Source organism: Morus notabilis, unplaced genomic scaffold, assembly GCF_000414095.1.
Source record: "Morus notabilis unplaced genomic scaffold, ASM41409v2 Scaffold451, whole genome shotgun sequence".
Taxonomy (NCBI): Eukaryota; Viridiplantae; Streptophyta; class Magnoliopsida; order Rosales; family Moraceae; genus Morus; species Morus notabilis.
Genome location: NW_010361080.1, coordinates 897,372 through 911,188, shown reverse-complemented (window position 1 = coordinate 911,188; position 13,817 = coordinate 897,372). Strand labels below are relative to the sequence as shown.

Sequence of the window (13,817 nt, the reverse complement as noted above, 5' to 3'; positions counted from 1 at the left end):
TAAATAGACGAATAAAACCCTATCCATATACCCTATTAAAATTTTTTATCACTATTGAGTTTTTATTAAAATACTATATAAATACAAATTTAAGTTTTGACCCACTCAAACACAAACTCAAATAGATTCTCAATTCAAATCATAACTCAAATGTGCACATCTAAACACAAACTCAAGTTACAACTTCAACTCAAATTCAACTCAAGATCTACACTCAAGTCGCCATAACTTAAAAATGTAACTGAACAAGCCCGGAGTTCAAGTTCTCCCTTTAAGTTAAGTTCTTAAACTCAAATTCAAGTTAATGAACAATATATTTTCTATTCTTAAAAACGCCATAATTTTTCGTTTTAATTCCGATTGAGATGATTTTTTTCTATGCGTTCATAATGAAAAGAGAAATAAAATCCCACCCATATACCCTATTAAAATTTTCTATCACCATTGAGTTTTTATTAAAATACTATCTAAATACAAATTCAAGTTTTGACCCACCCAAACACAAACTCAAATAGATTCTCAATTCAAACCATAATTCAAATGTGCACATCCAAACACAAACTCAAGTTACAACTTCAACTCAAATTATAACTAAAATTCAACTCAAGATCTACATTCAAGTCGCCATAAGTTAAAAATGCAACCGAACAAGCCATAAGTTCAAGTTCTCCTTCCAACTCAAGTTCTTAAACTCAAATTTAAGTTAATGAACATTATTATATTTTCTATTCTTAAAAACACCATAACTTTTTTGTTTTAATTCTGATTGAGATTATTTTTTTTCTATGCGTTCACAACGAAAAGATGAATAAAACCCAACCCATATACCCTATTAAAATTTTCTATCACCATTGAGTTTTTATTAAAATACTATATAAATACAAATTCAAGTTTTGACCCACCAAATAGATTCTCAATTCAAACCATAACTTAAATGTGCATATCTAAATACAAACTCAAGTTACAATTTTAACTCAAGTTATAACTGAAATTCAACTCAAAATCTACACTCAAATTACTATATATAACTTAAAAATGCTACCGAACAAGCTCTTAGTTTTTAATGTTTGTCTGAGCGGTTGGTTTTGCTGTTTAGGTGTTTATGTCATGTGTTTTGGTTGAGAAGTGTTAGTGTCATTTCTTTCATCACTTTTTTTATTATTTTCAACATTTATTATTTGACATGTGAACTCTACTAATATGATATATCATTATTTAAATAGAAAATGAGATAATAAAATTCACGTGTTAAACACAGAAAGTGACAAAAAAAAGTGACATAAAAAGTGACATTAGCATTTTTCGTTTTGATTTTATTGTATTTTAAAGAAGGTGATTTCCCATCCTTCAATATAGGTTGTTTGTATGCTCTTCTTCCCTTTTATATATATATTTTTTTATTTTTTTAACGAAGATGATAATTAAAGAAGCTATACGTGATTAAGTAATTTGAAAAAAAAGTAATTTTAAAATCTTAGAAGTAAAATAGCAAAAAGGTGAGAAAAGGAAAAAAAAAAAGTATTCAAGTTAAAAAAAATCGTTTAAATGGAAACAAATCTAATTTCACTTAGAAATAAAAGGAAGTAAATCTTAGAATGAGATAAAGAAAAGTATGTGCTGTACATAAAGATATTTATGGAACTAGGATTTTAATTTTAAAAAGAAATTTTAAATTTTAAATGTTAGGGTGTCTTAATAAAAGCTTGGAGTGTCAAAATTTTTTTTTAATCTATATCCGAAAATTTTAGAGCTTGTTCTTTTAGAGTTTAACTTGAGTATAATTCTTGAGTTGAATTTGAGTTATAATTTGAGTTGAACTTGTAACTTGAGTTTGTGTTTGGTTGTGTACATTTGAGTTATGGTTTGAGATAAGAATCTTTTTGAGTTTGTGTTTGAATGAGTCAAAACTTGAATTTGTATTTAGATAGTATTTTAATAAAAACTCAATGCTGATAAAAAATTTTAATAGGGTATATGTGTCAAATTTTATTCGTCTTTTCGTTGTCAACGCATAGAAAAAAAAATCATCTCAATCAGAATTAAAACGAACTTGTAACTTGAGTTTGTGTTTGGTTGTGTACATTTGAGTTATGGTTTGAGATAAGAATCTTTTTGAGTTTGTGTTTGAATGAGTCAAAACTTGAATTTGTATTTAGATAGTATTTTAATAAAAACTCAATGCTGATAAAAAATTTTAATAGGGTATATGTGTCAAATTTTATTCGTCTTTTCGTTGTCAACGCATAGAAAAAAAAATCATCTCAATCAGAATTAAAACGAACTTGTAACTTGAGTTTGTGTTTGGTTGTGTACATTTGAGTTATGGTTTGAGATAAGAATCTTTTTGAGTTTGTGTTTGAATGAGTCAAAACTTGAATTTGTATTTAGATAGTATTTTAATAAAAACTCAATGCTGATAAAAAATTTTAATAGGGTATATGTGTCAAATTTTATTCGTCTTTTCGTTGTCAACGCATAGAAAAAAAAATCATCTCAATCAGAATTAAAACGAAAAAGTTATAGCATTTTTAAGAATAAAAAAAATACTGTTCATTAATTTGAGTTGGAGTTTCTGAACTCGAGTTGAAGGGGAAACTTGAACTCAAATTTTAATCCTAAACTCGAGTTTAAACTCGAGTTTAAACTTAAAAGAACATGAATTCGAATAAAATTGTAACTCGAGTTGCATTTTTTTAAATTTTTTACTCAAAAGAACAAGTCCTTAGTATCCCGTGTTATAGTGAAATTTTCTTTTAATAGTCTGTATTTTTAATAATTTTGAATTAATACCCTGACTTTTTAAAAAATAGTTTTTGATATCCTAAGGCTCTTTTTTTTATCATGAATTAAACAAAAACTAGCAAATTTAGAAATAAATCCAAAATATATTTTTAAACATTTAAAAAATAAAAAAATAAAAAAAATCCTCTCTAAACTCAGTTCAGTTCCCTTCCCTCCAAAGACACTCTCCCTGATAAACTAAAATTTTTGTTTGCACTCAAATACATTTTAAATTTTTTTTTCTAGATTTGAGAAACCAAGGAAGTGTTCGTTTGCACTCAAATACTCGAGAAAGGCTCACTTGAGTAAAGAACGTGGCCCAAGTTTTGTTGAGGAAAAAAATCAACAAAACACAAACCAAAACGAAGCAAAACACAATTGAAGGAGAAAAAAAACCTTCAACCAAAATCAAAACAAAACACATTCAGAGGAAAAAATTAAAATCCTTCCAACTAAAATCAAATAAAACCCACATTCATCTTCCTTAGCTCTGCAACAACAAATATACCTCAACAATAGCATCAACAAACCAGAAAATTGTAGCCACGAATTCAGAGAGCAACATAAAAACCTATGCGTGGGTGGGGTTCGTGCCAGAAATATTGGCTTGCCGGAGGTGGGTCTTGCGGGTGGGGTTGATGACAACAGATTTGCGCCCGTCGGAGATGGACCACACGAGTGGGATTCGTGACGACAGATTTGGGCTCGTTGGAGGTGCGTCATGCGATGGGGCTGGGCTCGGCAGATCAACGCTCGTTGGAGGTTGGGGGCTAGATCGCAAAGGTGGTTGGGGTACAATCGGGTAGGTCGCGAGTGCTGGGTGCGACCTAGATCTCCCTCGCTCACCCCCCACCTACATACCACCTCGCTCGCCTCCTCACTCCGCGTGCCCTTCCTTCGCCCCTCCACCCAATTCGCCCGTCAAAAGAGATTGCATCTAGGTCCTCAACAATAGCCATAATCTCGACTCGACGGGGCTGGTTCGCGAATATGGTGGTGACGACGACTTTTGATCGCGTGGAGAGAGCTAGGATCTAGTTTGTGAACACGACTGGCTAGATCTGTTCGTAATGGCGCAATCTGGTTCGTGAACAGAGAGAGCGAACAAAGAGAGTTCGCGGATGGGGTTTGCCGGGATGGCCTCGCCGAAAAGATAGAAGATAGAGAGGGGGGTCTTCTAGAGGGAGAAGAGAGAGGATCAGAGAGAGAAAGGGATTTTTTTTACTTTTTTATTTATAATATATTTTTAGTATTTTTTTTTAGAATATGTATTACAGATTTTAATTTCTGCATAGTTAATGAAATTGGTAAAAATGACATTTTTACATTTCAAAAAAATGTCAGGATATTAAAAAATAATTTCTTAAAACATTAAATATTAATTTAAAATTATTAAAAACACAAAATATTAAAAGATAATTACATTATAATACAGAGTATTAATATAAAATTTTCTCTAAGTTGAGTCAAGCCCCCCAATAGGCCTAATAGGTGGGCAATGCAACAGGACAACCAATTTTACGCAATAATATTTATAGAAATAGTAAAAAATAGGTTAATATAAAAAATTTAAAAAAGTATATAGACAAATTTTTAGTTATAGAAATTAATAGGTCATAACTTGTTAAGTTATGGTTCATAATCAGATAAGTTATGGACAAACTTGTCAAGTTATGGTTCATAGCCAGACAAGTTATGGACAAAAACCGTGAATAACTTGTCAAGTTATGGTTCATAACCAGACAAGTTATGGACGAAAACAGTAATTTGACCTATTTATTAACTTATATAAACTATTAGCTTATTAATTTTAATTCATCTCAAGTTTTGTCCTATTTTTCTCTTTCTCCCTAATATTTATAATTCTAGTTGTGTTATGCATGTTTTCTAAATGATAAATCTAAATCAAAATAAAAAATATATATTATGCTGACAAAATGTAGTAAATAGCCAACAACTTAATACGATATAAGAAATTCAAATTTAATAAATTTTAAGGTCTCATTTATTTTATTAATTTAAAATTTAAATTTTAATTTTGTTACAGTTAAAAGTTCTTATAAAAAATCACATTTAATTTTTTTTACTAAAGTAAAAAATTTTCACATAAAATCACATCTTAACTCAAATTAACAAACTGAGCGAGGCCTAAAAGAAAATACTGTAGCAAATCATGATTTAGAACCATTTTTAGTTTATGTGTATTTTTTATAAGAAAAAATATTGTAACAAATTAAGAATCATAATTCAAATCATGATACGAATCTATCAACCAAACACACCCTAAAAAGGACGAGCAAAGTTAGAAAAAAAGAAAAATAAAAAACTCCCGCCAAATCGTAATTCTCAATCCCATTTCCCTCCACAGCGCCACCTGCAGTAGCCGGTAAAAAAAAAAAGAACCCACCCGCAGCCCCCATTTATAAAAGAGCCTACACCCATTTTCCAACGTCAGAAAAACACTCCAGAGACAGAAATATTTCCCCTTTTCTTTGGTTCTGCCTTGAATCTCCTTGTTTCGGTTTTCCCGGTCGCCGGGCGTCGCTCTTCTAGGGTTTCGGTTTTTCCCGGTCGATGAAGGATATCAAATCTAGGGTTACGATTTCACCATCAGTATCAGCAGAAGAAGAAGAAGAAGAAGAAGAAGAAGAAGAAGAAGAATTCTTTCTGGTTTCCAGAAGATGAGTGCTGTCAACATTACGAACGTCGCCGTTTTGGACAACCCCGCCGCCTTTCTCAACCCCTTCCAGTTTGAAATCTCCTACGAGTGCTCGACTCCTCTCAAAGATGGTACTCTTTTCTTTTCTTTGAATTCGATTTGATTTATTTTTTCTTTATTTTTTCTCGTTTTTCCTAAATGTTAATTGAGATTGCAAATTCGGCGTTAATTGAAGATTTCAGACACAGATACTGTAATATTCTACTGAAAAATCGGAGGAAATTTGAAATCTGAAGTGGGAATTATGATTTGTGAACTGTAATCGGATTTTTAGTATATTTTTAGCCATAACTCGAGAAGCTTTTCATTTTAACATCTTGATAATAAAGCTCTTAAATTATGCGATATATCGCTGAATGGATTGTGTACTTTATTCTTAGCTCTAGATTCTTGAATCATGTACTTAGGTTAGAAATTTAGGGCTTTCCACCTGTGTTTTGTTTTTCATTTTTTTTTTGGGTGAGGGTAGTTTTAGGGTTTTTTGGGTCTCAGTTTAATTTCCTCTTATATCTCATGATGTAATTTTTATTCCTTTGCTTTTCTTCTTTTGTAATAGAATAAAGAATATAGAAGTTCATTTCGCCACTATGTTGATTTGTTTAAATAAATGAAATGAAATTCAGACAATATTTATTTTCCAATTTTTGTTGATTATTCATATCATGTTTTTCCAACTGCCCTCATGATTTGTTGTTTTCTTGATCATATGTAATTGGTCTCTTTCCCCATTTACGACTTCTACATATTTGAGCTTCCTTGCTTTGGTTTTTAGAGATAGTTTAAGCCATTATTTTTAAGTTATGATAAAAATAATATATTTCCAAATCTTTTTTTAAGGCAGTTTTTTCACTGGCCCAATGGTGTCTCCCAACTCCCAATTGCTAGTTTTGATCCCTCGTTTCATTTAGCTAACTCATGCCATTGGTTGATTACACTTTACAGCTCGAATTGGCTGTATTTATATTCCATAGAGCGTTGATTAGTGAGTATTTGACGGGAGGAACAGTTCCTTTCATGAGGGGAAACTAGGAAGTGAATGTGACATTTTAGAGGAGTTTGTACTAAAAGCATTATTAGAAGAATCTTGATTGTTCTGTTTCTCAAATTTGTTGTTACCAGTTGTATTTAGGAAAGAAATATGAAAATATATCGTGCTTATAGCTGAAGAATGAAGGATTTAAAGGCCAATGCTTTGCTTTGCATTGTTGACGGATTTTTCTGTTACCTTGGAAAGGAGAAGGAACTTGATTATATGTTCATCTATCTAGATGAAGCAAACTGGATGTTTGTTTCTGTTTGAATCTTTCTGTCTTTAAATTTCTTGTTAGTGTCTAATCGCTTTAGTATTTAGTTCAAATGTTCAATATATTGAATAAAATATTAGAATGTTAAGTATTAACTGCCTTGACATGACGTGATCTTGAAATTATCTCAGATTTGGAATGGAAACTCACATACGTTGGTTCTGCTGAGGATGAGACCTATGACCAACTCTTAGAGAGTGTGCTTGTTGGTCCTGTCAACGTTGGCAACTACCGGTTTGTCCTTCAGGTAATTTTTATGACTCCCTGTGCTTATCACTTAACCTGGCTTGAACTCAGTTGCTTATGCTTTGTGGAATTTGATTTACTCATTTATGTTCTGAGTCTCGTGCAGGCAGATCCACCAGACCCATCAAAAATCCGAGAGGAAGACATTATTGGTGTCACGGTACTGCTACTGACTTGTTCTTACTTGGGACAAGAATTTATTAGAGTGGGATACTACGTGAACAATGATTATGATGATGAACAACTGAGGGAAGAACCTCCAACAAAGGTTTTGATTGATAGGGTCCAGAGAAACATTTTAGCCGACAAACCAAGAGTCACGAAGTTCCCAATCAACTTTCACCCCGAGAACAATGAGCATGAGGAGCAGCCACCCCCTTCCCCTGATCACAATGAACGTGAAGAGCAGCCTCCTCTCTTGCCCGATCATGCGATTCACGTCACTGAAACCAATGGCACCGGAGAAGAACCACCTTCCTCATCTCAATCATCATTAGTATGACAAGCAGCGGTTTTTAGCTAAAGTGGCTATTATGCATTTGACATTTTGACGTGGAGATTGTTTCAGATGGTATTGGCTCTCCAAATTTCAAACGTCTCCATTTGCTAAATGCTTTGACAAATACATTCTGGAGTACCAAGTGGAACATGCTATGTCCTCATTTTCTCTGTGGATCCATAGGATAATACAAGGTTGAATATTTTCTAATGTCCCATGTGATTGACTCAAAATTTGTCTTTCAAAGTTTCGTTGTTCAGACTCATATGTTTCAATCTTATGGGAACATGTTGTACTGCTGGCTTTACCAAGCAAAAACTCAGAGTCTTGACTTAAAATCTGATTGGAAAAAAGCGTGCGGTCTTTAGCAGAAATATTTAACATACAGAGATTTTTACATATTTTTGTGAAAGCATTTGCATAGTCTGAATTTGAATGTATGTCTATTTGCATATCTATTTTCATACATGAATACATTTTGTGTAACCGTGTATGATTGACGACTTGGCGAGATATTAATTTAAGGCTTTTACATAAACTTGCCATTATCTGCATGTATTGAGAAACCTTTTTATCTGCATCATGAATCGTAACATAGAACAATGGAGTTCTCTATGGAACTTGAAGAAGTAATTTGTTGAGAACTTGTCTTACAATCTGCTCTTACTTGCCCCCCTTTTTTGGTTCCCTTCTTTTTGTTTAGCTTTCCAATAGAATTGCATATTGCTGTAAATCAATTAAGTGTGGATACCACCTCTTGATATTCCATAACCTCTCATTTAGATCGCATTATCTCTTCATAATTCCTCCCTTAAATGTTGCGTATTATCTCTTCATAATTCTCATCTTAATATTGTATATAACTTATGTAACTTGTGTCTTTTGGTCTACCTTTACTCATGGTTCTTAGCCTATAAATAGAAGTTGTATGAGCTTGTTTTGAACACACCTATTACAAGTGAAAGAATATAAAACGATAGTCTCTCATATTTCTCTTGTGTCGTTTTTATTTATGCTTTGTAGTTTACTTTTTGTGCTATTTTCATTTTTTGTTGTATGAAAACTTTGAAGGTTTTTACAAGACCTAAAGATTCTCTCTATTTTTCCATTGGTTGAAGTCTTGAAAGATTTTGGGATGATACGACTATGTGCAATTGCAAGCAACATTTTTGTTGAAATGAACAGGTTTGATCTATTTGGACCCAGATGCCTTTTCCTTTTAATGTTATTATGATCTTGTTGATTATTGGTTATTAGGAGAGCATATATACGGTGGAATGTAATTATCACATATTGTACTCAATTGATTTCTTTGTTATATAATTTCTCTGTATTATATATTATTTGAATTATTGGTGATCTTTTATTTATAATGGTACTTTTGGTAATTTCATGTATGAATCATGCCATGTTTTCATTTTCTTTTATAAAACTTCTTGTTATTAGTTTCTAAATCCGAGGTCTTGTTACGTTGAATGATTTCTATACGTGATTACTATTTTATCATCATATATTTCAAATTTTCTTTGCAATCCATAAGTTTTTGAGTGTATTAGGGTTCTTCATCTTGAGTTGAGTTTGAGTTATAACTTGAGTTGAAGTTGTAACTTGAGTTTGTGTTTGGATGTGCACATTTGAGTTATGATTTGAATTGAGAATCTTTTTGAGTTTGTGTTTGGGTGGGTCAAAACTTAAATTTGTATTTAGATAGTATTTTAATAAAAATTTAATAGTGATGAAAAATTTTAATAGGGTATATGAGTGTGGTTTTATTCGTCTTTTCGTTGTGAATGCATAGAAAAAAATCATCTCAATCAGAATTAAAACAAAAAAATTATGACATTTTTAAGAATAGAAAAAATATTATTCATTAATTTGAGTTCAAGTTTATGAACTCGAGTTGAAAGGAAAACTTGAACTCGAGTTTAGCCCCAAACTCGAGTTCAAACTCGAGTTTAGCTCAAAACTCGAGTTTAAATTCAAATTTTATAAAAGAACATGAACTTAAATAAAGTTGTAACTCGAGTTCAAATTTTTTCTGAGTTTTGTTGCAAAAGAAACGAGTTAAGTTCACAGGTGTCACTAAATTTATGTAATATGACTGATCTGTTTATATTCTCTGTGAAGCTTGAAATATTGTTCTTAATTTTTCACTAGGCATGTTAATTCAAGACTATACTGAACTATATAGATCTCCAATTTTCTTATTATATCCAAGAATTGTATTACCTTTATCATTTATATGCAATCCGTAATATGGTCTACGTTTTATCATGTGTGACCTTTCACATTGTTATATATTGTTTTGTTTAGCCATTAGTAAATGTTGGTATCATTGTTAACATTCTCTTTATATTGACATATACTTTTGTGCCAATAATTCTTAGAGCTGTTAATTGACTATTTGGCTTTAGATATTCTATGATATAAATGTTAAATAATATTGCAATTAAAAGTAAAACTATGTTGATCAGGTATAAAAATGATATTAGATTTGGCCTTTTATTATTGAGCAAATAATATGAAATGACAATCATATTATTTCATACTCACATGAAATTGAGTTTTTATGGAAATGATATAATTTGGTATCTCATTGTACGAGATATAATTGAATAAAATAGGCAAATGACTATGAGGCGCAAAATATTTCATACTCACATGAAGTTGAATTATTATGGAAATGATAACTGCACCATGAATTTACCAATTTACCAATTGAGAAATAAATATGGGTACAAGTTTGTTATATATACCCAAAAATAGCCAATATACTTATCAAATTTTTATCACATATGAGCTCTGAAAGAGCAACAATGTAAATATTAACAAAGTGTTAATGGCCGGTATTAAAGGTTAGATAGTAGTCTGCAATATTTTTTGAGTTATAAATAATAATATGCGTTGACTCAATTATTTAAAATACTATTGGAACAATCATAGATATTTATATAAAGAGGTAATAAATACGCATTTACTCTTTTTTCCTTAGTCATAATTTTGTCCCACTGGATTTTTATGATAAGGTTTTTAATGAAGCAGTTTTCGTTGTATATTATAAGAACATTGCACTCTTTTTCCTTCACAAGGATTTTTGTCCCATTAAATTTTTACACAGTAAGATTTTAATGAGGCATATTCTTAGTTGTTGAAGATCTAAGGCAGAGATTTATTAATATATAGATTTATTGTCACAACCCACTGCCATCCACCTACTATGATAGGCCGGCGATGAATCCTGATGGAAAAACATGATGCACATACATACAAATCATACCATATATGCAGATCCTTTTTTTTTTTTTTTTTAATTTACATACAAATACACACACACACACACATATAAAACATAGTCATAATAATGCGGAATATTTAAACTTTTAAAAGCTTACAATTTCTTAATCAAAATATGGAAGTTTCAAAATTTGAAAAGAAAAAGGTGCTTGAAAGAGGTTTTTCAATTAAAAACATAACTTTGCGGAAAATCATATTGAAGCCATAAGGCCAACTCTCAAAAATCAATATAAGTCTTATCCCCATATGAACATTCAATTTCGATTCGCTTCCGCAATCACTGAGCTTTTATCTTAAAATTTTTCTTTCCTTTTTCTTGCAACACAAGGAATCCTAGTGAGCTAGGAAGCTCAGTAAGCGAGCAGACTAGTTACTCTAAATACAAATGCAATGTGACACAATAATTCCTTAGCAGAAAAGAGACATGAACATAAATGTAGACATAAGCGATATTAATTTGAATACCTAATTCAAGTACTCATAATTTTTCTCAATATATATAGTCAATTAATTCATAATTTTTACCAATTAATAAATAATCATAATATGACATGCTTCGTACTAACTCCTAACATGTTTCATAGAAGAGTGTTTTATACTCAAATATGCATAAACTCGTCACATTAAATATTCATGTTATCAGTTGACTATTATTTTGACTTTCATAACTCATATTCAACGTATGAGAATCATAATCTTAACGTACCATAATCATAATTATAAGATATCATAAATCATAATCTTAACATACCATAATTATATTCATAAGTCTTAATCTTAACATACCACAACCAAAATCATATCATATCATACATCATAATCTTAACATATCATTACCATAAGCATACCATATCATAAATCTTAATCAATTTCTTATTACCGTAACTGAAGCCTTCTCAAGTAGTCATGTGCTCTTATAAGCACAATCGTGCATAGGATTTAAACAAGAATAAAACACATAAATACACCTAATAATATAGCGTACCCATATTTACCTTCTTATTAGGGGTTCACAACAACCAAGAAGATATTAGAAAATAACACAATCACAATATTAATCACATGTTCCCGTGTAACATGATCATAATTAAATTTAACTAAGAGACATACATACTTTAAATCAACATAGTGTTATCATGCTATAGTCCTACCATGTCGTATCATACTCTCATACTCATAACAAAACCTCATATTATTCACTATCATGAATTAATCATTCTTAAATAAATCGTAACACAACATTATTATGTCATAACAATGTGCATAACTTATCGCATACTTAATGAACTAGTATCCTAACATGCACATACTAATGGGCCCGAGGTACTAGCAAACTCTAATTTATGGATTTGTGTTTTTTGATACTTGGTACGGATTCTAAGATGTTGAATCCTATTCCTTGTATTTTGGAGACATGAAGAAGTGGCTAGATGTGAATGTTAATATACGAGATAGAATCCATTCTTTCTTAAGAAAGAAGGAGATAAATAATTCTCTTGAGGATTGATTCGGTACTTGGACTAGTAAGAGCTCCGATTCATGAATTTATTTTATGAATTACTGCCCATTAGAGAGTTAATGGTACTCAAGGATAAATATGTAATTAGAGAGGTTAACAGATTTCACCTAATTCTAAATATGAATTATTTATGGAGGATTGATCTATATGTAATGGCTGTATCAAATGGACACTTCATAGTTTAGAAGTAAATTATATTTACAATTACGAGAGTGCAATTCCAAGTTTATAATGGAGTAACTTTTAGAATTAATAAAATTAATTAATTAATTATAGAGTTTTAAATAATTATTAATTTTATTGGAGCTCAAAATTATAGATTTATGAGTTCCCACATCGTCCTTGTAATCCTACAAGATACTAAGGCAAAATGAGAATTTTAAAATTATAGAATTCTAATAGAACGCTCAATAATAATTAATTGAGAATTAATTATAAATTAAATAATGTGATTATTTTAATTTGAATTTTAGAACACACATGTGAAGAAGTCCACATGGTGTACACACCCAACACGGTGAGAATCCCTCTGGGATTCAGTTGTTTGCTCTCTAAGTTATCCGATTAACTTTAATTGGAGTTTGAATTTGAGTCAAAATTAGACTGCTGGATAAAGGATAATTTTACCTCCTTCCTTATCTAGTAATTTACGCCAACCACATGGGAGAATATCCCTGCGGTGGTTGGCCCCTGTGGATAAGAGAGAGAGTGGATTTTGTTTCCAAAATAAAATAGAAGTGGGAGATGATTATCAAGCTTTATCTTGCAGATAAAGTTTAGATTTCTTATGGGAGTCTGACAGCTACTCTATAAAAAGGAGATTGCAGAAAATTAGAGAACACGATTTTTTCTCTTCATAGCATATAGTAGCTAGTTTTATAGAGTGAGGAAAAAGAAAATTCTCCCCAATTGCACGTCGTGCATGTGTTGGTGTTCGTGGAAAACTTGAGTGTTTGAGTGCTGATTTCGTTTTGTTTCAAGTGTGTCCGCACACACGTCTTCATAGATTTAAGGAATTGACGAGAAAAATTCAGGTATTCTAAACAAGCTCGGAGTGAGGAACGTTCGTGGTCAAAGAACTCAAGTTATCGACCTAATCGTTCGCTAGGTAAATTTATTCATAAATTAATTTGATTAATTTATTTGTGCATAAATTAATTTAAAATATAGAGTATCTCAAAGATTTATTAAAATTTTTGTTATATGCGATCCGCTAGATACACGCTTATGCATAGAAAATCGTTACCAACAAAAAGGATTCTTTTAACGTTCTCGAGATTATAATGAAATAGTTTTGGGTCTCGAAGCACCAAATTTTAAGTGCTATTGGCACACTATTGTATCTCGCTACAAGACTTGATATAGAAGTATTTCTCAAAAGGTGTGAAACAAGTATTATCTCGGCCCTCAATAAAACAAACCATTCCGTTGCATTTTTTAATTATGTTGAAATAT

At 31.1% G+C, this 13,817-nt stretch overlaps 1 protein-coding gene across 1 annotated transcript; it reads left to right on the top strand.

The window, feature by feature from the left end:
• Positions 1 to 5,252: 5,252 nt before the first annotated feature.
• Positions 5,253 to 8,068, top strand: LOC21408542 (probable histone chaperone ASF1A). The gene is made up of 3 exons (XM_010098440.2): positions 5,253 to 5,571; positions 6,936 to 7,051; positions 7,157 to 8,068. The coding sequence occupies exons 1-3, from the start codon at positions 5,463 to 5,465 to the stop codon at positions 7,550 to 7,552; spliced, it is 621 nt and encodes a 206-aa protein (XP_010096742.1). The 5' UTR covers positions 5,253 to 5,462; the 3' UTR covers positions 7,553 to 8,068.
• Positions 8,069 to 13,817: the final 5,749 nt, after the last annotated feature.

Excerpts from the sequence above, each read along its gene's own strand:
- LOC21408542 (XM_010098440.2), top strand. The coding sequence starts at position 5,463 with ATGAGTGCTGTCAACATTACGAACGTCGCCGTTTTGGACAACCCCGCC. Across the intron at positions 5,572-6,935 it reads CTCGACTCCTCTCAAAGATG|ATTTGGAATGGAAACTCACA; the intron begins GTACTCTTTTCT and ends AAATTATCTCAG. Across the intron at positions 7,052-7,156 it reads ACTACCGGTTTGTCCTTCAG|GCAGATCCACCAGACCCATC; the intron begins GTAATTTTTATG and ends AGTCTCGTGCAG.